At 46.0% G+C, this 27,341-nt stretch overlaps 2 protein-coding genes and 1 long non-coding RNA gene across 9 annotated transcripts; 1 reads left to right on the top strand and 2 right to left on the bottom strand.

The window, feature by feature from the left end:
- Positions 1-200: 200 nt before the first annotated feature.
- lpin1a (lipin 1a) lies at positions 201-8,914 on the bottom strand. Of its 2 annotated transcripts, none has more exons than XM_025055692.1 (23): positions 8,733-8,914; positions 7,885-8,096; positions 7,558-7,653; positions 7,296-7,392; positions 6,986-7,214; positions 6,856-6,912; positions 6,624-6,713; positions 6,370-6,484; positions 5,967-6,159; positions 5,726-5,884; positions 5,557-5,650; positions 5,212-5,405; positions 5,019-5,112; positions 4,831-4,900; positions 3,549-3,632; positions 3,391-3,455; positions 3,169-3,307; positions 2,896-3,044; positions 2,733-2,819; positions 2,472-2,624; positions 2,233-2,347; positions 2,046-2,149; positions 201-1,697 (listed from the first exon to the last, which is right to left on the bottom strand). In XM_025055692.1, exons 2-23 carry the CDS (start codon positions 8,074-8,076, stop codon positions 1,532-1,534), a joined length of 2,742 nt encoding a protein of 913 aa, XP_024911460.1. In that variant the 5' UTR covers positions 8,077-8,096; positions 8,733-8,914; the 3' UTR covers positions 201-1,531. The 2 variants fall into 2 exon arrangements, with proteins under 2 accessions (XP_024911460.1, XP_008308631.1); XM_008310409.3 differs by having other exon boundaries at positions 6,624-6,716; positions 8,733-8,913.
- Positions 8,915-10,338: 1,424 nt separating this feature from the next.
- greb1 (growth regulating estrogen receptor binding 1) lies at positions 10,339-26,400 on the bottom strand. 6 transcript variants are annotated; one of them, XM_008310408.3, is made up of 33 exons: positions 26,171-26,400; positions 25,963-26,070; positions 25,261-25,437; positions 24,997-25,179; positions 24,317-24,418; positions 23,997-24,134; positions 22,952-23,107; positions 22,748-22,870; positions 21,493-21,678; positions 21,217-21,350; positions 20,826-21,099; positions 20,620-20,748; positions 20,383-20,538; positions 19,515-19,712; positions 19,203-19,386; positions 18,943-19,126; positions 18,722-18,858; positions 17,974-18,325; positions 17,352-17,467; positions 17,035-17,240; positions 16,392-16,932; positions 16,033-16,189; positions 15,851-15,953; positions 15,610-15,765; positions 15,167-15,303; positions 14,922-15,086; positions 14,343-14,547; positions 14,107-14,269; positions 13,349-13,476; positions 12,990-13,225; positions 12,614-12,814; positions 12,162-12,300; positions 10,339-11,796 (listed from the first exon to the last, which is right to left on the bottom strand). In XM_008310408.3, the coding sequence occupies exons 1-33, from the start codon at positions 26,322-26,324 to the stop codon at positions 11,633-11,635; spliced, it is 5,892 nt and encodes a 1,963-aa protein (XP_008308630.1). In that variant the 5' UTR covers positions 26,325-26,400; the 3' UTR covers positions 10,339-11,632. The 6 variants fall into 6 exon arrangements, 5 of the variants coding, with proteins under 5 accessions (XP_008308630.1, XP_024911522.1, XP_024911524.1 ...); XM_025055754.1 differs by having other exon boundaries at positions 10,340-11,796; positions 12,990-13,222; XM_025055755.1 differs by lacking the exon at positions 10,339-11,796 and adding an exon at positions 12,400-12,437 and having other exon boundaries at positions 12,211-12,300.
- Positions 23,095-25,037, top strand: LOC107988601 (uncharacterized). The gene is made up of 4 exons (XR_001760093.2): positions 23,095-23,557; positions 24,018-24,136; positions 24,295-24,829; positions 24,948-25,037. It is a non-coding gene; the product is annotated as an uncharacterized LOC107988601 (long non-coding RNA).
- Positions 26,401-27,341: the final 941 nt, after the last annotated feature.

The following is a 27,341-nucleotide window of genomic DNA, read 5'->3' as shown; positions in this document are numbered from 1 at the left end:
CAGATTGATGACATCGTTCAAATGTAATGTCATTTAATCATTTGTTTCTAAATTAAAACATCTTTTAGCTAAACTCTGCTACTGTCTCAGTAGGATTCTGTGTCCTCCACCGTTACACACCACCTCCTCCTCCTGGTCCTTCTCTTCAAATGTCAAAACCATCTCAGTCACTGCTGCCCCTTCTTCAATAATACAATTACTAAAGGCTTCCAATCATCTGACATTTATTCTCCACCTTGACAGAACGGTGGTCTGCAGACCACAGTGGGCTGCAGACCACATTAGTAGCCACTCGTGCATTAGCAAAATTATTAGGACATTCTTAAAGAGACTGGGTCTTTCTTCACTGTCTAATTATGACACATCACAGAAGTATTTCCTGTAGGTCACTGGGACGACAGCATGCTCTTTATCTTCCTGTCTGAACAACAGGTTCAGAGGTTTGAAATACAGTTTACAGGCAGTGGTAATATGAGCTCCAAGGATGTAGAGTACAGTCACATCAGAGTGTTTTGTTTTCAGAAATGTCAGTCAAATAAAACAGAGGAGGTTCTGTAGTTTAACTACATGTGGATGTGATGTCATTAAAAACACATGGACGGAGCAGGAACAGGTGGAGGAAACACACACCTGTGGAAATATAAAAAAATAAAACTATATCTTTCAGTGTATTAGTGGACGGAGCTGAAGGACAAAGACTGAACTGATGACTCAAACACACAAGTGAATGAGTGTCAGAGGTCAGACTGAGGCTGAAGGACGAGCTGCACTGTTCAGTATGTGGAAGAGTCCGGACGACACTCACGTGTGTGTGTGTGTGTTAAAGCCTCATATCTGGTTCAGATTAAAAACATTTTCATTCATAATAAACAATACAAAACATTGTTTAAAAATAAAATCCTAAGTTAGATGTGAAAAACTAAAAAGTTCATTAATCTCAGCTGTTCAGTGTCAAAGGTCACATTTAGCTCAGCCCTGGACCAAGGACCAGGGTTCACGACCTCCTCAGTCCTGTTTCAAAAGGTCTCAATATACAATATGTTACAATATGTATTTGCATGTGTGGACAACAGCCAATGAAAAAGAGGCTGGGACACAGGAAGTAGAATCAGTAGACAACAGGAAGTAGAGTCAGTAGACAACAGGAAATAGAGAGAATATCAGAGGGGGAGTGGAGACGAAGTGAAGCTGGAGCAGAGGTGGATGAGGGGCAGATGGAGATGTGGCACCAGTGTCCATAGACTGTTGGCTGGAGGTCAGAGGTTAATGTCTCCAGCTGAAGTGTCTTAGTGTCAGTGCATCCTGAACATATTTTAACAACAACAAAAAAAACTCCTTAAAGAAGTACTATATTGTAGCAGCTTTGTAGTACATGTAGTGATACTTCCATCCTTAGAGGCTGTTGCGTGGCTGAATACCACTTTAAACTTGTCACCTTAGTTGGGCCATAACCTGTGGGCTCCTCTGTTTCCTTAGTTCTAATCACTCTGACTCAGTGGGGACGGCTGGGAGCTGGACCCGAGGGGTTTCCTCAGCAGGTCTCCAGGGGCTCAGGGTCTTCATCTTCCTCCTGGGTGCAGGTTCTTCCACCCCAGGCTTCACACTTGCCTGAGGGTCCAGTGCTTAGAGGACCTGGTCCCAGGTCCTGAACCAAGAATGGAAAGACTTGGTCCACCATATCACAGAGGTGGCTAAAGCTGAGGGGCACACACATACATTTTCATGTTATTCAAAAGCAGAGCTAAGAAAAACTGATGTGTTGAGCACCACCCAGAGGGCAGGAGGACAGATACATGCTCCATGTTGACAGACAGAAAACTGTCACAGTTACACAGAACTTGTTCTACTTGTAAATTATAAATTAAAAATCTTTTAACTAATTTAACAGATTAAAAGAAAACAATAATAAAAACACACAAACTGTTCTGGTACTGTCCTGGTACTTCATGTACACACATTTGTACTTTAGTTGATATAAGATGTGACCAAACAATGGAACAAAAATAGAATTAATGAGAAGGATGTGTACGAAGTCCCAAACTCACGAGGAGATGTTGGTCTTGGACAGTTCCTGGACCAGTTCTCCTCTGGGATTGACAGTGAAGATCCTGTTCAGTGGAACTCCCACCTCTTTATAGGAGAACACATCCTTTCACATCACAGAACAGAGTCGTTAGCCTCACAGACACAAGTGGACAAAGAGAGAGAGAGAGTGCGTGTGTGTGTGTTTACTGTGGCTCTGTTGCCAAAGGCGGCGTAGAAAGGCTCCGTGTTGGGATGGAAGAGGTTTTTGATGTCCGTCAGACACTCCACCTTGAACTTCTCTGGTTTCTTCTCAATCATCTCCCTGAATGATAGGACCACACACACACACACACATGTGTGCATTTTTTAGTCTAGTTCACAGATGAAGTTCGATCGTTCTGTACTGTAGTAGTACTAGTAGTAGAGCGTGTACTGCAGGTTCTGACCTGTGTAAGGCAGAGAACAGGCTGCTGGGGCTGAGCAGCACCGGGCCCATGGGCAGCATAGTCCCCCTCTCGTTGACCCAGTGCAGGTACCCTCGGGTCATGTCGGCCATGCCGATGGCTCTGGCTGAGCAGTACATGAATTTGTAGCCGTTCCTGTGAAAGACCTGGATTAAAAGTATCCTGTGGAACCGGTACTACAGAGTTCTGAACCTGGGCTCAGTTAGTTGTAGCTGTGTGAATACAGAGACTGTGGTGACTCACTGGCTGACTCTGTTGTAGAGCCGAGTGATGCCCTGGTGGGTCCAGTCTTTACCCAGAGTGGGCAGGATGTGACCCAGAGTGTCAGACCTGCAGGTCAGAAAGACAACATGGCCGACATGTAGAAACTCTAGTCAGTGTGGTAGTCTGTAGTCGTCTGTGTCACCTGGTGATGGTTCCATCTATGTCGGAGATGATGATCTTGTCGGCCCAGTTCCAAAGGTAAATCGTACCATGGCAGCGACAGGTTCCCTGGTACTGAGTGGTGACACTGAAAACCACATCGTTTGGACCCTCCTTCAGCTGCAGGCTGGACTGTCAGTGTTCAACACAAATGGGATTCAAACTGGCAACCCTACAAACGTATTATTTCATACAAGGTAAAGCAGTAAAGAAGAGCAGCTGGTCCAGTGGACCAGGACCTTCTAGGAAGACGTACCAGCTGCTGGGACGTCAGCCTCAGAGTCTTCTTGTAGCACGTGCTGGTGGAACCTGCGAGGAGCTCTGATTGGCCACAGCCTGACCTTTGACTGGAGGGCCTGAGGTCCTCATCACTGGACGACGACTCGTCCTTCATCCTGTAAAAAAGACAATGTCACAACTGAACCAGGAGGAGAACTGCTGAAGGAACCAGAACTGATGAACTCACTGAAAAGCTCACCTGTTGACTGAGGCCACGGCGAGGGAACTCCCTTCTCCTTCAACTCCTCCCTCTGACACGGACTCCTGAGGAGCAGACAGCTCACTGTTTTAAACCCTCTCTCCCCCCTCTCTCTCCTCTGACTCCACATATTTAACAACAGTAACGCCTGTACGCACAGATGTAGTCCTGCTCCTCCAGGAGAACCACCAGCGTCCTCCTTTCTTTGGCATCTTCTCCTTCATGATGGTCTCCACAGAAGCCTAGAGATAAACATGAACACAACTGAAAACTGACAGGAAGAAAGGAAACGTTCAAGAAAATGAATGGATGAAAAAAAGGAGGAGGAGAAATGAGCCTGAAGATCTAGCTGAGGAGGTCTGAACTACGACCTTTGACCTGTAATCTCGAATCTTGCCGGAGGCGGCCCGTGGGCCCCTTTGGCCTCTTAATCCAGCTCCTTAATCCGTCAAATTTGTCCAGATTTTGTAAATTAATTTCTCTTTTCCCTGCAATGCCTGTATTTCTCCAATAGATGGGGTAGAAAAGACTTTTTAGCATTTTAGCCTTTATGACTTTTACATGTCATTTGTTTTAGTTCATAAGGACTTTCTATCTATCTGCTCTGGACCCGCCCCATCAAATTTTAGGATCCATTGTGGCTTGCGAGTGAAACAGTTTGACCACGCCTGGTCTAGAACATCAAATCAAAGCAAGGAGGCGGGACATGCAGGGTCAAGAGGTCACAACTGACAGGAAGAGTATGTCGGTGTATGAGAGTACTCGTCCGTGTATGAGAGTACTGGTGTGAGTATGAGAGTACTACAGCCTGTGTGCAGCTGGACCCAAACACAGCAGGGAAACAGTCAGTGAAGAAGGTGAAAACAGAGAAGAAGGAACTGAAACAGTGACACTTGATGAAGACAGATGTGGAAACAGAATAAAGAAGAAACCAGGGGTCAAAGGTTAGGGCAAAGGTAGTTAGGCTCAAACAAACATTCACCTGTTCAGACTGATGGCCTATGACCTTTATACACTGTACAGTGTATCAGATGAATACACCATTGGTAACCAATAGGTCAAAGGTCACAAACATACACTAAGATAATCTAATGAAGCTACCTCCACCACAGGATTCAAGTGTTGTAACAAAGTAATACTCAGAGTAATACTACACTGGTGATACCACAGAGTAATACTTGGTTTTATAGACTGACTATAGACTGACTACAGACTGCAGAACTGTGGAACTCCAGGTCTGTAGAACCATCTAGAAAATGCAGATTGGAATAAATATTATGGCTAAAAAGAAAACCGATACTGAATCAAATATTTGATAAATACTTTTTACTTGTACACACTGCTGATGATTCCTGTGCAGTATACCACAGTATTTTTCAACCCCTCTCCTCACCACTTCCTCCCCCTCGTCCCCCCTTTGTCTGCGTGCAGAGGTCTCACCTGGGGGAGGGGCTTCTGGTAGACCTGCAGGGCCAACATGACTGGAGCGGCCGTGCTCCAGTTGTAGTATCTACACCAGACGGGGACATATAAAGACATATAAGGAGGACCTGGAACCAACAAGTAGTAACTGTAGTACTGTGACTACCAGAGGCTGTGTACATGTACTTCCATACGTAAGTACTCACTTGTTTCCTATCTTCACCACCAGGTTTGGGTCTTCAAGGATGGAAGGATCTTCAGAGAACTGTTTGTAGGAAACTGCTCTCTCCCAGAAATGTTCTGTCAGTACACACACACACACACACACACACACACACACACACACACACGTGACCAAACATTCAAATGTGGCAGTTGTCAGGTGCCGTGATGACTCACCCCTGATGATCTCCCTGTTGTCCCCCAGACCTCCACACAGAGAAATGGCCACATGGGGGAGCTCTCCTAACGAATCAGACAGACTGTCCACACCACTGTCCACAGCACTGCTGATCCCTGACTGTGGACACTGACCTCTACTGAGCTCTGGGTCAGGGTCAGGGTCTCCTCTCACTGACCCACTGCCCCCCCCACTGAAAAAGAGAAACAAGTTGACCTGAGAACTGAACCCTCCTGGACCAGGTCTGTTCTTCTCACATCAACTTCTTCACTGATGATTCCTGGTTCAGTGCCTGCCTAAAACTTGTGTACTATGTGTACTGTGTGTACTGTGTGAGGCAGTACCTTTTGGGGAAGTACAGAGCTGCGACTTCAGGCGCCAGCTCAGTGATGTCCTCCAGGTAAACACCATCAGCCCCCACCAGCTGCCGTCTCTTCTCTGAACAGACATCACCAAAATTAGTCCACAAATAAACTGGTACTGGTACTGAAGTGTCCTATGGTACCACTCCACCTCTGCTCTTTGATGGGGAGTCGGTTCTTCTGGGTGGACTTTGTCTACTCCCACCTTCCTCCAGATGATCACGGAGAACCCTGGGGGATGTGGAGCAGACCGTCGGACCCCCCACTTCAGCACAGGACCAGTCCAGGTTTTCCACTGGTGACCTCTGAACTGTTCATACAAGAACTAAAACAATGAGTCGCCATTACAGAGAAGAGTCAGTAGGTGGAGACAGTGTGTTCACTCCTGATACCTGTCTCTCTCTCAGACCTCCCTCTGTCTCCTCCCCCATCTTTAGTCTTACATTCAGTTTTCTCACTGGCCTGGGGGGGACAGTGGGTGAGGGACGGAGGTCCAGCATCATAGCCAGCTCTGAAGTAAGTGGAGTCTGATGTAGAGACAGATGTGGACGGGTCGGGGTTCTTACAGGACGTCAGGAAGTCCGGCTGGAAAGAAGAGAGGTTTTTTTATAAAACTTGGTGTCGACTTTTCTTTTCACTTATTTATTTTTAACTTGTCAGAATCCAGTTAATTATTCACCTGTTGTTAATGTGTCTCACATATAAAACAAATCTGTTCTGGAAATTACGGTAAAGCTGTTTCAGGACTTCAGGTGTGTGTGTGTGTGTGTGTGTGTGTGTGTGTGTGTGAGTCACCTGGGCAGCCTGTGGCAGCTCCCCCCACGTCCACAACATTTCAGGATTGTCTTTATTCTGACTGTTCAGCTCTGAGTCACTCTTCGGAGTGGAGGACAGAGAATCATCAGGACGGCTGCAGAAGACACACAGAGACGTCAGAGTCCAGTCTCTACCCTCCCCCCCTCGTCCCCCAATTACAGTCACAGATCAAACCACAACAGTCCACTCCTTCCTGCCAGAATCATCAGAATCGGTACCAGTGCAGGTGGTACCTGAGGAGAGCTGAGATGTGAGACGTCTGTGGAGGACAGGAGATGGACAGACCACAGGGGGGGCGGAGGGACAGAGTGTCCCCTGCCTCTCTACTACAGACACAGACAAATGGAGACAGAAGGAAAAACAGAGTGACTGATCCTTGTTGTGATTGGTCGTTGCCATAGTGATAACCAAAGATAGACTGTGTGTGTGTGTGTGTGTGTGTGTGTGTGTGTGTGTGTACAGTACCTCCAACCAGTGCTGTGGTGACTGGTGATGATGCCTTCGTGGTCCTGACCACTGTACCTGGTTGTGATAGTAAACAAAAGTCCATTAGACAGTTTGAGAGACTTTTTCATGTCTTCCAACAAACACACACCTGCTACCATCGGCCTCCTCGTCCTCGTCTGAGCTCAGGTCCATGGTGAACATGTCTGTGTCCTCTGAGAACTCCTCCTCCTCCTCCTCACCCCCCTCTCTTCTTCCAGCCCCTGCACCTCCCTCTGGTCTTGCCTTCCTCCTCCTCTTCCTCCTTTTCTTGGTCATCGTGCCATCACTTTGCTGTGGTCCCAGGTTCTGGACAGGAAGTGAACCACAGGGCGTGGCTTCTACGTGACGTGAGAAAAGTCAGTGACGTAAGAAGATAAAACACATTTTTTTACACTCCGTCTTCTCCTGTATGTGGTTACCATGGTGACGAGAGCTACGCCTGCTCAGCTGGGACTTCATCAACTCCTCCCCCACTGACATGATGGGGGATGTTGCCAAGTAGGATGGAACCACTTCCTGTTCCAGGGAGAAACGAGTGTGAAGCGGTTTTACATTTGAGTTAGTTAAGGTGATGTGAGTGACTAATCAGTGAGTCAGTTGTCAGTGTGAGCAGTAAAACTGGCTCTGACTCCGGGTGTTGTTTGCTGACCGACACTGAGGGCCTGGTTAATCTTGACCCACCAGTGTGTTCTCTGTCTCCTCCACAAAGAAAGCCTCTCCATTCTCCCCCAGCTTCATCTGCAGACTCACTGGTGTCCCATTGATCTCTATGTCCACCTGCAGGACGGAACAGGAAAGACGTTTCTGTTTTATTTCAAGTAACAAAACCCTACAGAACAGATGAAGAGACGACTGTCTGCTGTGGCTGTAACTACACTGGTCAATAACAACCACATCAATACGTCTACTGTCATGTCAGAACAACAGCCAATTAGTAAACAAAGGTTCTACTCAAGTCTGACCCAGTGTCCAGTAGAACACAGGAGTCTGAGACCGTCAGAATCTCACCACTTTTTCACGGGAGCGTAGAACACCCATCTTGCCGAAGCGGACATGGAAGGGCGAGCACTGCAGGGATCCATCGGGCTGACAGACCACGATGACGTCTATACATCCTGACAGAGTTGCCGGGTTGAGTCCTCTGTACAGCTCCTTGACCTGCACGAACACCTGGCCCGCCAACTGACCCACGTAGTTCATGATCTGTCACTGGAGGAAGACTGAGAGAACAGAAAGTGAGGAAGAAAACACACACATCAACAAGAAGTCCTCCAACTACAACAACAACAACAACAACAACAACAACAACAACAACAGGTGTATTAAGAACAGCAGGGCTGGACTGGGAGGCCCCGTCATTTTTATCTCAGATCGCCCCCCCCCCCCCTCCTCATTTTTGTTGTTACTCTAACCCTCCCTCCTTCCGCGAAAAGAAAATTCAAACACACGCCTTGACCCCTCTTCCCAGGATACTTTTGTTCAGTGGCCAATGCCGCCGCTCCTTCGTCTATTACGTAATGACCAATCACGAGACACCTCATTAGGTCACTGATAGTCTTTGAATGGACTTCCGGTGATAGGCTGTGTCAACAACAACCACTAGTCTACACAGCAGGTGTCCCCCCTCACCTTGAGGGGATCGTGTTAATGAAGCAGCTAAGCTAACACGTCAAAGACGCGTCTGAACTAACAACAACAATAATAAAACACCAATTCTGACATTTGTCACGTGCCAAACATGTAATCGAATGTAAACAAGACGCGTCCTCGTCAGACTGGTGAACTGCGCATGTGCAGTGAGAGTAAACAGCAGCAGAATGACTTTCACACCCTGGTCTATTTCCAGTTGTATTTACCCGCTCTGTTGCCCCCTCTCCACGGCAGCAGGTCTGTTTCTGCTCCTCTTTCCTCTCCTCGTTCTTCTGTTGTCCTCCGTGGTCCTCCTCACATCACGTTGTCCTTTCACACGGCCTCCTCTCGTTTCCTCCCACAGTTCCTCCTCCTTAGCGGCTGCCTCACTATTTCAACCTCCCAGAAACGATTCCTCCCACAAGTCCGTCTGATTTGTTGAGCCAGCGCTGACGTCAAAAACGATTCCCTAATTATTTTACTCACGTAAAAAAACGTGAGTTTGTTATTCTGTCATGATAGAATCACATGGCTGTGTTTACCACTCGACTGACCTTTGAATGAAGTAGTACTAGGGTCACAACAAGAACACATACAAGAATAAAGTGTTTTACATTTGATATTACAGGAAAAAGTACTATGTTTACAATAGTACCAGGGTGGTTAGTCATGTATGAATATTATGGAAGTATTTGATTGTAATATTTTGAAACAGTCCATTAGTTCATGAGAATACAGTAGTACATTAATGGGAAGTACATTGTAGTATTACAGGAAAGAGTTACAGGTTTATGAAAATGAAGTTATAACACCAGAGTTTATTTCTGTAAGAGTAAATAGTTGAGTTGATGAGAAAAATGTTGTAATTAGTTGTAATGTCATTAACTAACCTGGTTCTGTTGTCATGACAACACCATGTGGCATTACTTTATTCATGGAACCTGGAAAGTTCTGCGTTCTGTTCTGCAACAAAAAAGATATTTCACTGATGATGCCGGGCACGTGTGTACATGTGTGTGTACATGTACACACATGCCTGGCCTCATCGGTGCAGAACTACAACCCTATTGACCCAGAACTGTGTCACCTGAAAGCATCAGTCAAATCAAGACACAAAACTGCAAAAATGGGAGCTATTTGGAATTTACAGTTTAACTGAAGTTCAAACGTCCCTGAGTGTAATGCATCTCACACACACACACATACCAGGAAAAGAAACCATGTGTGACATTTTCTAAGAACACACTGGTTCAACGGGCGGCCAAGAAAATCAGGAGGAGGAGGAGGAAAAAGAAAGAGAAAGGGAAGAGTGTGTGGAGGGGCTTATATAAAGAGTCTTGAGTTTCTAGTACTACTCTGAGTACATGTTCATGCATGCTGCTGATCGTGTGTGTACAGTGTAGTATTCTCTCTGTGAAACTCTGGTGACTGTGGACTGGTCTGTCAGGGGTTCTGTCCTAACTCTATGGGGGGAGGAGGGGTCACCTCATGTCAGACATGTGAACTCAGTTCATTGTGACTGGGTTAAGGACACCACTCCCCCTCCCTCCCCCCAGCCAGGCTCTCACAGTCCAGGAATGCTGGTGTTTCACCACCACAGAAACAGGGGGATGGTCCCAGGCAGCCAATCAGAGGGCTACAAGAGTCACGTCACAAATGTAGCGCCACCTCCTGTGTCAGACGCTCTGCACTCAGTCCAACATGTGATAAGTGTGTTTTTCAGGCAGTCAATAAATAATGACTGTTTAACATGGACGCCTGTGATTCAGACAGGATACTTCAACACGTTCTACTACAACATGTGGTACCATGGTACATGTGGAATACTCCCATGATAATTAATAATAATTAATAATTATTTGAAGATATTCTAACTTTATTGATCGCATATTTTTTGGTAAATTCTTGTGTTAACGACAGATCTGTTGCGACAGGCTGCCTCCTGCAGACACCAAGTATGTAGTTCCTCTGGGAGTACTCTGTTAGGTTTAAAAAAACACCAGATTAGACGTGCATTCACTAAAACGTATAGTTTACTGGGTGTTGACCAGAGAAGCAGCCTGAGGGTAAAAAAAAGGTCTTCCTGTTTGTTGCATTGTTTGCCTATGTTATTGTGATGCAGCAGCGTTAATGAAGACTGTGATGTTTTAGGGGACATGGATCTAACCAGCTGGCTAACAAGCTAACGTTTAATGTTGTCCAAAAATAGTCACATCGAGAGCAAGTGGACGAAGTTGTTTTTTTTTTTAAAGACATTCATTTTCTTTTCAAATAAACCCGCCTTTAGACACACGTCCATCTGACCTGTTTTTTTTTTTTTTTGATGTCACGTAACATGGCTGTTGGATTTATCGTAAACGTAGTAATCTAAGTAACTACCCGATGTCATAAAAGAGCCGTAAAACGAGGCGCCTCAACACATTAAATAACAAAAACAAAACAACTTTTTAACATGTTTGGTTCAGGATTATTCGAAAATCTGCAGCATTTTTAAACAGTCTCAGAAACAATTAACTACAGTAGAAAATGCACACGCGACTGAGGACAACTAACGGATCAGTCCTCGACAGTCTTTTCTACCGTGTCCCGGAAAGGTCACAGCAAACGCCAGAGGTCAAAGTGACATGACTCCACGGTCTCTGTACATTTGAACATTTCCATGTAAAAAAAGTGTACACTCTGTCGACACAGCAATAAAACCATTGTGGTTCAAAGGTCATCAGTAAAATAAGTACTTTGATATATAACAGTGTTTCAGAAAATACACAGTATAAAACAACCATTTACAAATAATTTCCCTTGAAAATAATGTATGCAAACTTAATGGTAGCATTATACACAGACAGACCTCTGACAAAAGTCAGATCAGTTCTTTTAACTCGGTAAAAAACAAACAAACAATGATTTTATTTAAAGTTTCCACCATCAGCTGTGGGAACTCCTGGAAGTTTCCTCAAAGATACTGGACATCAAGTACTTCAAAGATGTCTTCCAGACCTCATGACTAAGATTTATTTTATAACGTCTGTGTGTGTGTGTCCACCAGTGTCTACTCTTAGCCTAAAGTACTTTTAATACCCTGCATTTTCCAGGACCGTCTTTGAAAACCTGGTCAATATGCCAACTCTCATATGTGTTTCCCTGTCAAGAAGAAGAGAGGTCGGTCCTCCTTGGCGTTGGCCGTCTGGAACTCGTCACTCAGCCTGAACCTCCACTCCTCCTCCAGCTCCAGCCTGCTGACCGTCTGTCTGAGTGAGCTACGGTCTGCACTGATCACACACAGGGTGGCACCTGCAGAGACACAGACCACCACACGGAGACTTGAACAGATATGGTCTGTGCTGACAACAAAGGACTGTGTTCACTGTCACCTGGTCCTCTGGTCAAACACCGGACCAGGTGTCCTGAGGACTGGGTTTTTTTTTCCAGGAATCACATGTTTGAAACACTGTGGCTTTTGTGTGTGTTTATATGTACTGTATATATGTGCTGTATACAGTATATGTACTGCATATACGTATATACTGTATGTGTACTGTATATATGTTCTGCATATATGTACTGTATATATGTACTGCACATACTGTATATATATATATATATAGACAGATAGATAGATAGACATATATATATGGAGCTACAGTACATCCTTGTACCTTTGAGGAAGGTGAACTTCTTCAGAAAGTTTGCCGTCACAAAGGAGTCGGTGAAACAGAGGAGCAGACCACTGAACAGCATCCCTGTGGTACTGATGTTGACAGAGTGAGGTCTGGAACTGACAAAACACACCGTCACCTGGACACAGAAGAAGAAGAACAAACTGAGGGTTAAGTTACTGTAGCAGCCATGGACACATATATGAAGTGTTTCCCTCTGGGTCAGAGGTGTTTTTACTTCATTGTTCCAGACGTCAGCGTTCTTAAAACTTGTGTCTAAAGTTAAAGAGAGGAGAACTGATCTGAGTTCAGTGATGGGATACAGGAAATTATTATGTAGGATTCCCTTTAATGCACTCTAAAGATCATTTTCATATATTTGAACATAAAAGAAACATATGTTTTTGGTAATTTTCAAAATATATCAAGTGTGCCAGCGTGTGTGTGTGTACCTCAGGTCCCAGGTTGAGGTAACAGTCCACAGACAGCACTGGTCGTATGTAGTTTCTGCAGCTGAAGGGAAACAGTTTGTGGCTGGTGTGTTGGAGGTATTTCTCCAGGAGCAGCTGAGCAGGTGAGGCCAAGAACAGGTGCTTACTGTCTGGGGCACAGACGTACTGGCTGGGCCCCACTGACGTGGGCACATCAGTCACCTGAAGAAAACACTCAACATTAGGATGAAGATGGGGGGTGGGGGCGGCAGAAGACCCTCATCACTGTAGCACATGGCTAAAGCTACCATTTGGACCAGATCAACATGAACTGAATCACATGAAGATCTGCCTGAAGTGTCCCCTAAACTCTGGGTCACTGTGGACAGCCTCTCACCTTGGTCTTGATGATAAACGTCCTGTATCCTCCTATGGCGATCTGCTTCTTCATGACACTGAAGTTGTTGAACCTGCAGACCAGCAGACCAGCGCTGTGCAGCCTCAGGCTGAAGTCCACGTCATGACAGGTGAACCGGTTCTGGTCGTACTGGATGTTCTGACTGCGGTCCACGTTAAGAAGCAGGAAGTCGTGAAGGTGACCTCTGGAGAAGGGAACCCACTGTTTGTTCTCTGCTGAAACAAAGTCAGTTCCACACTTGTATCACAACTCCAAACTGAAACAAAAGTACTGCAGTACTACAAACATGTCCACACTGCAGTAATATATATATTATATATATATTTAAAAACACTGACCCCTCTGACCCTTGGCTCCACTGCTGCTCCACTTCCTGATCCCACACAGACCAAACTGGACCAGATCAGGACAGGCTTCCAGGTGCTGTAGAACCTGCTTCAGTGACACGGCGTGTTCTGATGGGCCACTGCAACAACAACAACAACAACAGAGAGATGGTTATAGTCCAGGTCAAATTAGTACTTCAGTCTATTCTTATTTGAAAGTGAAGGAAAGTGAACTACTTGTCATTGTGTAATTTGTTCTAAAACATATATACTAATATACTAATACTAGTAATACGGTGTTCTGTTTTTTTTATCTTATCTTTTGTTTTTGGTTTCAAAAATGTGGATTCTTGTTTTGAAATTGAGATACATTGCTACCTTTTTAGCCCCCTAGTGGTTAACAGTTGACTAGACTTTCAAAATAAGAGCCTGGCTCACTGTGGTCTGTGAAACAAATGTTCCCCAGATTTAGACAGATACTCCCTCATGTTGAACCACATGTTAGACAGATATTTTATTTATTTATTTAATTTAAATATAATATAATAATATATAATAAAATAATATAAAATGTGTGGATAAAATAATATAAAATAAAACACATCTGGTTTCAGTCACCTCTGTGCATCAGTTACATTTTGTAATGTTGATTAAACACTGGTGTGAGGGCTGCTCAGTGGTACGGAGCCTGTAGTCTGTACTGGTCAGGACAGACGTGATGTTGGACAGTGACATGAAATGAAAACATGTGACTCCAAAGTTGGACGTACTTGTGCGTGTCAAGGTCGACTGCATTAAACATCACACAGGAATCATCAGTCAGAATGATGAAGGGCCAGACCTCCCCCACTGGACCCCCTCCCTCCAGACGCCGACTCCGCTCCAGCTCCAGGTTGTGATAAGAAAGTTCTTTAATCAGGAAGTGGGCTGCACCTGCAGAGAAACCCTATTAAAACTGTGGGCTGCCTGTGGGGTCTGTGGGTCGGACCAGTACCTGTGAACTGACCTATTCCGGCTGCGTTGAACACAGTGGGCAGCACCAGCATGACATGGTTGGGCCAGTACTTCTTGTACACAGCCATTTCATACTCCTTCACCACCAGGATGTGCAGGTGTGACGCTCCGTCCATGGCGTGGTACAGGTTGAACAGACCGTGCTCATGGCGTCCGGTGGTTGGAGTGAAGATTGGACTCTTGATACAGTCTGGACTCTGAGCCGTGAAGACAAGAAACAACTGTGACCAGAGTTTTTCATTTGTTTCACTGCTGGTCATTAAAAATATCCATACACTAAAATATTGCAGTATTTCCTTTTCTGATACAGTATTAATATCCTCCATCAGTGTATTGATTTTTTTATCACCAATTCCCAGTCAAATATTCCTGGTGTTGGTTCATTTTCTTATTCTTTTCTTTCTCCTCTAGTGATTCCAAATGTAGATCCCTCTGTTCCAGTGTTGGTACGTGATGGAACAGCATTGTGTCATTACTATGATCACAGTTTATATCCTATTGTTGCCTCTGTTGCCTCCTGATCTGCATCACACTCAGTACAGTTGTTATTGTGTGAGAATTAACACCTTACCCAGTCAGAGCTGAGCGGCAGCCTCATGCCTTCCAGCTGGCCACCTGATTGGCTGAAGCTGAAGTAGTGCTCTTTGGACTTGGGGATAATGAAGTAAAGTTGGATCTCCTCCCCCAGCAGCAGGTGAGTGAAGGTGAAAGGGTGCAGACTGGACTCTGAGTACATCTGGGGGAGGAGCAGAGAGGGAAGCTGGTTAAAAGGCTGCTCACGTGACTCTCCTGTTCACACGGCTGTGCTGAGCTCACCTGGTATCTGGGGTTGAAGCCCAGGTACTGATGGCACTGTTCACAGTGATGGTAGGTGTTGTGGGCTGCATATTTGGACAGTTTGATCCTGGTGGTCCGTCTGCGTAGGTAAACATCCTCCTGACGCACAGCACTTCCTTGAACATGGGAGAGAACGTGTCTGATTAAACTGCCTGACCTGTCTCAGGGTCATGGGATCGGGTGAACACTTCACCTAATTACTAGTCTGTGTGTTTGAGTCTGAAGTACCATGGAACCCAGTGATACTGTTGCTGTGACCACAGCTCCACCTTGTGGCCGACGTTAGATTTCATAAGTGGCAGCAGTAAAAAAAAGATCTCCATTGCTTAAACTAAACAGACACTTGATTTTGTGAGACCTTCCTGATCAGCTGATCAGATCTGAACTCACTGGTACTTGTAGTTGAATGGACCTCTTCTCACCTTCAGAATCAGGTCTATAACCAGGACAGTACACCGCACTGATATCATCATACTTGGGGTCATGGACCGTGTAGTCGTAGGGCATGGTCCTCATGATGTCTGGACTGGGCCAGGGTGCATTTGATAGTTGATACTGAACAGCCTCCGACTGTTCACCTGAACAAAGAAACAGATCCAGGTTTAAAGCATTATATTTGATTAATCCTCACATGTTCAGGAGTGAAGTGTGAATAACACCGACTCCAGTTGATGTCCTCTTCATCGTAGATGTCCACCTCCATCAGCCGGATCAGCATCCGAGACAAAATACCCAGGAAGTGCAGGTAGGCACCGGTCTTTCCCACCTGACCACAGACACGAATTACATGAATGAACAGAAGAAGAAACTGAAGATAATCCAGGGGTAGGAAGTCACATCATCACCTGTGGGGGGCCACTGAGGAGCAGCCTGCGGGGGTGAAAGTTGTCACTCCTCCCTCCAGTCAGATTGTTACTGTCCATGTGGAAGGAGCGAGGGACGCTCCACTGACGGTAGTAAAGAGACTGTTCTGTACACGTCATCATCTTAGTCAGCAGAGGCCTGGACACAGGAAGAACAGTCACACCACAGACCGTCACAGGAAGAACAGTCACACTACAGACTGTCACAGACAGACCGGACACAGGAAGAACAGTCACAATACAGACCGTCACAGGAAGAACAGTCACACTACAGACTGTCACAGTGAAGAACAGTCACACTACAGATTGACTGAAGAAGAAGGTGTGTGTGTGACCTTTACCTGAAGCTGCTGGCCCAGGCCACGGACATATGTGGCAGGAATGAGGTACACTGGGGAAGACCGCTGCTGTCACTGGCCGTTATGATGTCATACAAAGCACGAGGCAGGAGCACTGAGGGCGGACGGCTTACGCCTCGCACCCATGAGCAGTTTGGGTGAGGAGAGCAAGAGCGCGGGGACAGGGAGCCAGAGGAGGCTGACTTGGAGGGTTGCCGGTGAGATTGCCCTGTTTCAGGTTGGCTGTTTGTGTTCTGGGCTGAACTTGGGATAAATGTTTGGGAAGAGACCTGAGGTGTGGGCTGAGTTTGAGTCTGGGACTGTGACTGAAGCTTTGAGACGGGCTGGGTTTGGGAATGACTTGGTACTTGAGGATGGGTCTGGTTCTGTGCTGGAGGCTGAGTGTAGAGAATGGGAGGAGTCTGAACAAGTTCAGCATGCCCTCTCTGGACCTTGGGGGAAGTGATGTTTTGAACAGATATAGTCTCAACAGCACCACCCTCTGGACACACCTGGAGCTGTTGACTGGACAGAGGGGAGTCGTCTGTAAATAAGAAGATACCACAGAACAATGTGAAGGTGTCATATAAACAGGTCACATGACCTAAGTACTCTCTGAAGGTGGAACCATCAGGTCTCATCTCACCGTTCTCTTGCCCCTCCTCCTCCTCGTTGTCAGTGCTGCTGAGTTTTTCAGCATCACTCTCCAGAAGGTCACTCCCTGGACCAGGGTTATGAGGCAATCGGGACTCATGCCTCACCAGGTAGGCAGCCAGGCCCAGCTCCTGCTCCAGGGTGGTTCTCTGCAGGTAAGAGCAGCTTATCACCCGGAGGTCACAGTACTTCAAAGACCTAGGGATAAAAGCCGTTCATGAGTCAGTATTCCCACTGTGTCTCAGCCTGATGAGAAGTCAGTGGAGGAGGGTTCAAACAGACAAAATGATATGGAGTCAGAACATCTACCTGGGAAGTGACTCTCCCAGAGGTTCTGCTCCAGACAGGATCAGGATACATGGAAGAGCCTCCAGCTCCAGGTAGGTATGAGGAACCCAGTCAGAATCCTGGATCTGCAGCCACATCTGCACAACACACACATGGACGAAGAAAAGACATTTAATTGTTTCTTTTCAACCAAAAGCCATCTTAAAATACAATGAAATATAAAAATAACTAAACACTTTTTTCTACTTATACTTTATAAATATAAAATATAATATAATTAGAATATTAAACTCACTCATTACTTTTTCCCTTTTTTGCATTTCTGTTTTAAAGGGAAATTACCCTTTATTAATATTTAATTTTCATACTAAAAGTGTTTAATAAAATGTGACCTTTACAAGTCAAATAGCCTGGAATGTTATTATCAGCAGTCTATTTTACAGGTCACTAATTTTTAATGAAACGTTTTTATGACCTTTTTATGGAGTTGAGAAGAATTTTATTAAAATTGTTTGTAGGTAATGACCCGAGGATTACTAGTTTTGACATGAGTCCAGATTTAAAACCCAAGTTTGTTGTAACTGATCAGATACTCTGACATTCAGACCAAGTCATCTGTCTGGAAAAGTGAAGTAAACTTTACCTTGATTTGTTTAATGAAGCTCTGCCCGATACTCAGGGCTTTGTTTGGGTTCCCAAGGATGATCTCAAAACTCTCCTCCAGACCGAGCTGTCTCCTCACACGGGACAGTTTCCGATGGGCCCAGGCAGCCAGAGCCAAGGAGGGGATCCGCAGGAGCACCATGTGACCATGGCCCGCGGGACATTGCTGGGGGGCAGTGATCAGAGACTGAACGATCTCCAGGGTCTCCACTGAGGTGTGTTTGTGCAGATTGTGGCAGCTTCCGATTCTGCAGGACGCAGCCATCAGCGCCACGCAGTAGTGCTGGATCAAGACTGTGGTTCGGATCACAGCGCTGTGCAGCTTAGGGAACCTTTGGACCATAAAGAGTATTATAGGATATACACTATCATGACCTCATGCATAACACAGAGGTAAAAACGTCTTAGCAGTTGTTAGCATACAAGCTAATCAGAGCTAACAGGAGCTAATTATCACCGTCTCAATGGTCTGAAGGTTCTTCTGTGTTGGAGAACAATGAGGTCTAATAGTTTATAACATAAAGTCCCCTAAGAAGCAAAAATGACTGGGCAGCTAGAGTGGATGGGCAGTGGATGTTTCTGTTCAACAGGTGTTGAAAAAAAATACTATATGATAGAATAGAAAGGATGAAACCCCTGGTTATTGTGTCTGACATGATGACCAGATAATCGTCAGTTCTTCAATAACAACGCCCCCTATTGTTGTATATGTTATTTATCTGAGCTACCTCTCTTCCAGGGCAGAGGTCATGCTCTCAAAGGAGGAGTCATGTCGCATCAGAGGTAGGCTGCTTCCTGACCGTGTGGACTCCAACAGCTCCGACACACCAAAGTACCGAGTTTTCTCGTGGTACAGGTCCACATCCTGCAGGTAGCCAAACACAGGGGGCGCATTACATGAGTTGCATCAGTGCCAGACGATCTGGACCTTTGGAGACTCTAGTCTTACATTGCTGAAGGCGGAGGGCCAGTGGATCTCGTTGTAGGGGCTGATTCGAGTGTGCTGTGTCTGAAGAGCGAAGGGGAAGGAGGTGACGTGGAGGATCAGGATGTTCTGAGCATCTGTGACCTGCCGGGAGTTCAACAGCTGGTCCACCAGACCGAGGCCTGGGTCTGAGCTGCTGTAAGACGCACTGTGAGAGAGCAGACTGAGTCAACACAGAACCAACAGCAGATGAATCGCAGTTTGGCACTGAGTTCAAACAGTACCTTCTGATGTCCCAGTGGGCGTGGTCGTGGACTAAGATGTACAGGGTGTAGGTGTTGCTCTGAGCTTCCTGAATGAAGCTGTCAATTCTGACCTGTGCAGCCTGGTCCACCTTCACCACATAATGCTCTGCCTTCTGTGGAGACCTGCACTTCTGGTCAAGACCCCCGAAGTCCTGAAGGACACCTGAGATTTGTGCAAGAGAGACAGGGGGAGGGAGGGAGGGAGAGTTGGAGGGGAGGGCACACACAGATCAACAACCAAACTCATTTGGTTATGGACCAGCACTCTGTGATCTGTGATGTGTCACTCACCAGAGCTCCTGAGGTGGAGGAGGGTCTGCTGAAATGTGACCTCTGAGGGCGGGACCAGGATGAGGAAGCTGACTCTGTCAAAAGAGCCCAGGTCCAGGTTCTGGGTGCTGGAGTCTGCTATAGCACAAACATGAGAGAGCAGCTTTCTGGCCACTGCCAGCTGGATCGGACGGACCTCACACCACTCCACGGAATATTCTACAACACCAGAAAAAAGACATTTACCTCAGTCAATCATTCATTTAACCAACGACCAGACTCGCCATGACATGGGCTTTCTCTACTTTAACATAATTTAATCATAACATAACATTCAACATAACATAATCATAACCCATTTACAGGGGCATTTAATGGTAAACTTCATACAGTACCTGCTTAAATTATATTTGTTATTTTAGTGAATGTTCACATTGTTTTGTTTTGGAAATTAAGACATTTGTCAGTTGTTGTGAACTAAAGAGTTAGTCAGTAAATCAGGTTTAGACGTAAATAGATAATAAAGCAGCTGCAGGGAGCTGTATTGTCCACTAGGGGCTGGTTGATAGTGACAGTGAAGATCAAATTGGCACCCCTCCTTCTGATATTTGTGTCGTTCAGCCACTAGGGGAGCCTTCACTCCGTGTCTCTGTGGCTCAGCAGTCTCAACAGCACCACATGACTTAAGTGGTGATGATACAGTACTGCAGTTGGGATTTCTAAGTATTTTGTTCTAATTTTTTTTAAAGGAAGCTTATGTGGCGTTCAGTGGTCAAACTGTGGCAGTGATTATAAATGAATCCATATTGTGGAAGTACTATGATGTGAACTGAGCGCTGGTCCACTCAGGATAGTGATGATGTCACCGGTCAGACTTTCTGTGTCTTACCTGAACACGTGTCTTTTGGACTTGGAGCTCTTTCCTTAGGACTATTAGATGTGCTCTTCAGACCCCTGTCCTCAGAAGGTTCCTGACCTGTTAGCTGAGGTGAAGTTTCACCGCCGTCTACTGTGGCACTGTCCAGTATGGAGTCCATATGGCCATCTACAAAGGAGGTCATGGATTAGAACTTTGGACATGTGACTGTACGTGGAGGAGCTCACAGACAGCAGGTGACCTTCACACCTTGGCCCAATGAGTTGCAGTGGTGGATGAGCTCTTGGGCGCCTCCAGTGGTGAGCTGTTGGTTGACTTCTCTCAGGCTCTCACTGGGTGAGAGCATGCTCTCTGCCAAGGCACGACACTGACGTTTACCTGCAGAAAAACAGAGCACCATGGAACCACAGTGTTGACAACACCCCCACATGGACACTGGTCCCCACGGTCCTCACCTGTGACCACAACGCAAGACTGGGTCTCCTGTCCCAGTACCACAATGATGACCACATACTTGGTGTTTTGCAGTTGTCCTTCCATCAGCTGGTCTAAGGTTTGCTGCAGGCCTTGAGCCAATGACCTGACCTGCTCCCCCAGCACCACCACCGCCTCTCCACAGGACGATGCAGCCAGCTGAGCCAGCCAGGGGAGCTGGCTGGGGGTGAGAGGCTGCTGGCTCAAGTTAGGTAGGTAGAGGTTCTGGGGCAGCCCAGGTAGACTGGATGATGTCTACACACCAGAACCACAAGGAGGAAGTTTACAGTGAAGTCCATGAAGTCATGGCTGGAGACAAACTGACAGACACCAGTGAGAGACACTGTATTCAGTCAGACATCCAGGTCTCACCTCTATGATGTAGTGTCTGCCCGGGGTAGCTGCCTGAGGCTGCTGGTACTGTCTGATCTCACTGAGGTGAGACTCTCTCCACGACCTCATGAAGATCCGCTCCAAGTCTTCAATCAGTGGCACTTGTTCAGGGCCTTAGAAAAAACACAAATATGTTATTAAATATGTATTACAGTATATTTATCCAATAATATCATACCCTTAAACAGAAAATCATTCGGTGAGAATTCATCTTCATCATGACCCATGATCCTCCTGGACTGTGTGAGAACTGACCGAGCTGAACCAGGTAGTAGACTGTGAGCAGAATCTGCATCTCAGTGGACAGAGGCTGGATGGGTGAAGGTCCATAATGTTGGTAGACTCTGGGCAGGGCCTGAGAGCTCAGGTAACAGCTCTGCAGCAGAGTACTCACCAGTACTTCACTGACATTACCAGTCAGTGGAGGCAGCGGGCCGTGGCCTGTGTCAATGACAAAGACAAACACGGTTTGGACCAGTTGGACTGGCTGACACACACACACATAAAAATATAAAATGAATACATATACAGATTTATATGTATTCATTTTATTCATTGTTTTTATATGGGTGTTGGAAAGCTGAGGTGTTTTTCCTTAGTCTGTGCTTAGGTTTAAACGTGGAAATTCCCCACATTCATATATTCCTTGAACGCATCATAAACTGTAGCACACAAACATGTTACAAATGTAACATTACTCTGGTTTTACCAGCAATATTTGTCACTATATTTAGGGACAGTGGGGGTGGGGGCCAGAGTCTCTTTAAATCTGAGGGGGTCATGCCCTCCCCATCACTAATGCCATCTGCACCTATGATCATATAATACATAATTGCAGACAAACGTCCAAACAGCAGCAGATGCTATGAAAGGTGAGGTGGTGGGAAAGAGAGAGGACTGTTTTTCCAGACACCTGACGTGAACTCTGTAATATCAGCACCACACTGATGAAAGGACTAAAACAAAGGTCAGTGTAAACATGATTGACATAGCCTGATGGGGTGTAGGTTCAAATCCAGACAGGACTCCACCTGGTATCCACCCAGACCACTTACTGCCTGCTGGTGACCTCTGACCCAGAAGATGAGAGGGGAATGTTGATGTGTGAGCAGGTGACACGCACAGAGGTAAAAAGACCAGCCTGAGAAACAGCCTTGAGTGTGGAAAGACCTTTGATCTTTGAGGCCATCTGAATGTAGGAAATATGAGCTGATCATCTGTCACAAGATGGGTTTTTATTCAAGTTCAGGCTGAAACTGAGGAAAAGATCCTTTAATATCTGTCAAATAAATCTGTTTAAATATTAGTCATTCACGTATGTTGAGGTAAAAGTGGGAACTAGTTTAGTGATACCAGGTCAGGTAGTCTAGGTTTGTTGGTACCAGGTAACATCAGAGGGAGAAGTCATCAGTGACGTCTGACGTCTTCATCTCTGCTGTGGTCACAGCAGCAGATCATTGATCACTTTGATCATTGATCACTTTGATCATTGATGAATCAGGTCACTGACCTTTGAAGATGACAGGCTGGAGTCTGCAGGTGTGTAGCAGTTGATCAGGCACTGTGACAGACAGCCCCAGGGGTGGAGGAGGCGTGGTCAAACTCTGAGATGGCTTTGGCAGCGCTGCACAATCTGGACATCAACACAAGTCAACTACTTTATATACAGATGTATACAGTGTGTATATATGTATATATATGTTTGTATTGATACCTGAGCGAGTTCCATTTATGCCACCTGAAGGTATCACTCCTGAGGATGATGAGCCTGGGGGCATCTTCAATGTGCTCTCTGATTGGCTGTTTGCAGCTGTCTCAGGTGACCAGCCCTTGTGCCTCTTCTTGGGGGGTCCAGCGTTTACATGAATCCCTATCAAATGAAACCAACAGCCTGGACGTGAACGACATGTTTCCACTCAGTCAAAGCTACATTGTAACAGACCGACAGACAGACCGGTACTAACACCTATCAAGGCTGTGACAGTCAGACATCACTACAACAACATATTGATTTATTAACCCGTAGCATGTGACATTTCTCTGTGTTGAATCAAAGCTGGTGTTTGTCTAATTTAAACTTGCACAGTGATGATGTGGAGACAGCTTCAGTTCAGTCATAAATCAGACACTTCTTCCTCTGTCTCTCTCTGTTGTCATTCACAGCAGGGAGACACATAAAACGGTCTACCTGTTACAGGACCAATGACAACAACCAGGGCAGGAAGGAAGGAAGGAAGGAAGGAAGGAAGGAAGCTTTTCATTCAGTCACCAAGAGGATGAAAGGAGGAGAGAGGGAATTTTACGACAGGGCTTTACTGAGGTGAGAGACAGAGGGGAAGACTGGGAGGCAGACACCACAGAAAAGAGGAGAGAGGGGGACATTTAGTGTCCTAAGTGATGGCAAATGGAAGAGGGGGAACAAAGGCCAACACCTCCTCCCCCAAATACACAATGCAACTAGTTGTCTGCCTAGCAGGGCTGTAAAATACGCACATAGGGTGGTGACAGGGTGTCAGGTGGGGGAGGGGCTAACATATCAGCTGACATTGGAGACAAACACACATGACGTGTACTTTTGTTTACATTATGTTCCATAATGTTAATATTCACATGTACATGTACTACACGTACCCACTGACAACAGTTCTCACTGACAACAGTTGTTTTTTTCCCCATTTTCATTCATTTGACCTTTGACCTTCACCATCTTGACTGAAGGTGGATGTTACACAGATAATACAGTTAAGTTTCATGAATACCTGGAACTGTGGCTCTCCCAGGACCTGACTGATGAAGAGGAGGCTGAGTGACGGCCGGAGCAGTGTGGTTTCCATTAGTCAGTGACTGAGGGAGTTTGGTTTGGACATGTGGAGCAGCAGGGTCCACACGTGATTCCACTGTAAGATGTGGGGGGGGGGGGGGGGGGGGGGTTGGAGGGGTGCAGGGAGAGAGAAAAAAACTGGTTCATGTTGCACAGCACATGTAAGGATATTTTGGGCATGTAATGTGGCACAAAACAGACTTCTTTTTTCTCTGATCTTCTTTGGAATCTGACAGACACGACTGTGACCTGTGCTACCTGTGCAGACGCCCTGGACATGTGCTGCCAGGTTCTGTGTCTGTTCCTCTGATGTCACGTGGCTTTCCTTGAGGGTGGAGCTGGTCCGTCTCATCTGACCATCTGAAAACAGATGATAGGCTCATTAATCAGAGGAAACTCAAACATTCATCAGTGACGTGTTTGACAATCAAATCAACCACGGCTCTATTTGCTCTTGTTCTATTTTATAGCCTCCTTTTTTCCAAAAGTTGAAAAACATGTTTAATGCAGCCACTAGGGGTGCACAGTAGGTGTTCTCCTGGTATTAGTCTAAAGGTGGATAAACTGGTAGGGGTTCCTTCATGAAGACAGACCACGGCTGGTTAGTGAAGGTTACTGGTTACTCAGAGAACTGTGGCATCAAATCACTGATTATCTTTAAAGAACCCTCAGACTGTTCTGTGTCTACGTTCTATATCCTCACCGTCCTGCTAAGTCCACTAGTGTGGACCTGGTGGACCTAGCAGGTCCAACATGAGCACATGTTCACAGGTGTGTATAGTGAGTTGTGTTTGTCACTGAATGATAACAGAACTACCATGAAGAAGGTGTATTTTTCACTGCGTCTGTGTACAGTGTTCTCTTCTTTCACCAACATGTGGAACTGAAGCCAACTTTGAAAATAAACCCATGGGAACAAAAGCAGCTGGACATCTCACCGTGACCCCTCCAGCAGATGGGGGCGCCTTTCACAAGGACTCCCTGGTTGTTCCGGTACAGGTGGTACTTTAAGTGCTTCTGTTTCTTTGGCTGTGTGCTGAGCTTCAGGTTGATATGCTGAGAAAACTCTGTGAAGTACCTGAAGCCTTTCTCTCCACAGCCCATGCAGTTCCCTGAAAAGCCTGCAGGGTGTGACAGGAGGCCAGGTTAGAACTTAACTCCCACCCTGCATGTTCTGTGACTTGGCCTTCCTGCTATCTTACCCAGGAGTGCGTTATGACCCTGCTCATCGGGCAGGAAGCGGTGGTCCACGGCACAGACCAGCAGGGTCTCAGGGAGGGAGGATGACTTCACACCCACCAACACAAACCCGGGGGGGACGTCCAGTGAGTCAGCTGACAGCGAAGACAGACGCAGGTCCCTTCCCTCCTGACAGAAGCCTGTGAGGTCAGAAGGTCAACATTTATTGTATCAGTATATACGTGAGGTAAAAATACAACCTGAACGTCAGTCAGATGAAAACTCTACTCTGATGTCACTGGGACACTGACAAATCAACGACATCTCACCACACACAAGACACGCCCACCAGCCAATACTGCATGAGTGCAGTAACGCCCACCAGCCAATACTGCATGAGTGTAGTACTCTGTGCTCTGTGGGAGAATAATACTCTGTGGGAGTGTAGTACTCCCTCAGTACATTTGTAAATGTCAAATGATGAGGAACTATAATATATTTATAGAGTGGAACCTGGGTTTTGGAACTGAATTTATATATATATATATATATTTATACAGATATATTTGTACAGATATATTTATATAGATATTGTACTTTTTTCAATTTTACACAGAAATATTCTGTAGTTTGAAGCATTTTCCATGAACCCCTTCAACTCAACATTATTTTTGTTGACAAATCTTCTTTAATTAAATCTCAACATTCTAAACTGATCCACAAACCGTCTGTGGTGCAGCAGCCCTCGGGCGTGGGTTTCATCTGGTAGGGTATTGTGGGGCTGTTGGACTCTGAGCCGTCTTCATCGTCTTCATCATCGTTTTCTGTACGGCCTGAGAAATGAGAACTCATGTAACTAAGCAGTAGAATAAAAAATGTTATAAGACTTGGAGACTGAAGGTCAGAGTGTGGCGTCTTCTTCACCCAGCTCACCATCGTTGGTCAGCGGCCGCTCCGTCTCCAGGTACAGCTGTGAGAAGACGGGTCTGGGAATGACGATGTTTGACCGAAGCGATGCCTCGATGGAGTTGTGAAGAACCTCCTCAAAACGTGTGGTCTGCAGCTGGCCGGCATTGGAGTTACCCATTAGAGTCCTGGAAACAAGTGACAGAGTTAAGACAACAAACAGTTCCAGACCTTCTCTGTGTTTTCAGTTCCAGTCCCCCCCCACAGATGACTTTCTTCCACCATCTCATCTCCTGCCTCCCATCCTCTGGTCTGTTCTGATCCCTTTCCATCATCTCAGCATCTTCAGCCCCACCGCCACCTTGTGTTCATATGGTGCCACTGTCTCTAAGCTCTCACTATACATCATTCAGACAAACACTACACCTGACACTCCTCTCTGTCTCTTTGCCCCTCTTTACTGCCCTGTCTATTAGTCCTCCACCTCCATGACGTCCTCCTGGCTCCGTGAACCAAACCTCTGTGAAAAACCATGTTCACATGTTCATGTTCTCATCTGTCTTTAGTCCCAGCACCAGGCACCAGGCACTAGTGTGTGAAAAAAGGTTTATTCACACACTGGTTGTGTTTACTATCACAAAAAGACTGTGTGTTGGTTGTTGGTTTAAATTCTCAGGAAAAAGAGGTGTGACATCAGTCATTGACAGGACGACTGTGTAGTCTGTGCAGTACATAATCACACACACACACTCCCTCACACGGTATCCGCCAGACACATGCCATGAAGCAGCTCCTCTGCCTCGGTCAGGACAGTCTGACCTCTCCTCCTCTGCTCTTCTACTTTAGAACTCCTCTCTCTGTCAACATCATCATCATTTAAACAGAATAAAAATTTGTCTCGGCAAAAATAACAAATCAACAGATGAAGTATTGACCATCCAGTGACATGACTGATCATGGCACACACACACACACACCACTTTCATATGCAAAGAGGCAGTGCAGTCTCTAGCTGCTTTGCAGAGACAGAAGGGGAAGGAGGAGGAGGAGGAGGAGGAGGCGGAGGAGGAGGAGGAGGAGGCAGGAAGTAGTCACACCTCCACCACAGACTGACCAGTTTACAACCTAAGGAGAAAAGGACAGAGGAAGAGAGACAGTGGACATGAAAGAGAGAGTAGTAAATATTAATGAAGTCCTC

This window comes from Cynoglossus semilaevis, chromosome 5 (assembly GCF_000523025.1).
Source record: "Cynoglossus semilaevis isolate Cse_v1.0 chromosome 5, Cse_v1.0, whole genome shotgun sequence".
NCBI lineage: Eukaryota > Metazoa > Chordata > Actinopteri > Pleuronectiformes > Cynoglossidae > Cynoglossus > Cynoglossus semilaevis.
The sequence above is the reverse complement of the archived record's forward strand: the minus strand, read 5'-3'. Positions and strand labels throughout refer to the sequence as shown.

Excerpts from the sequence above, each read along its gene's own strand:
- lpin1a (XM_008310409.3), bottom strand. The coding sequence starts at position 8,076 with ATGAACTACGTGGGTCAGTTGGCGGGCCAGGTGTTCGTGCAGGTCAAG. Across the intron at positions 6,913-6,985 it reads GAGGAGGCCGATGGTAGCAG|GTACAGTGGTCAGGACCACG; the intron begins GTGTGTGTTTGT and ends TATCACAACCAG. Across the intron at positions 5,885-5,966 it reads GAGGTCTGAGAGAGAGACAG|TTCAGAGGTCACCAGTGGAA; the intron begins GTATCAGGAGTG and ends TTGTATGAACAG.
- greb1 (XM_008310408.3), bottom strand. The coding sequence starts at position 26,324 with ATGGGTAACTCCAATGCCGGCCAGCTGCAGACCACACGTTTTGAGGAG. Across the intron at positions 20,539-20,619 it reads CTGCAACTCATTGGGCCAAG|ATGGCCATATGGACTCCATA; the intron begins GTGTGAAGGTCA and ends CCTCCTTTGTAG. Across the intron at positions 13,477-14,106 it reads GTCGACCTTGACACGCACAA|TGGCCCATCAGAACACGCCG; the intron begins GTACGTCCAACT and ends TTGTTGTTGCAG.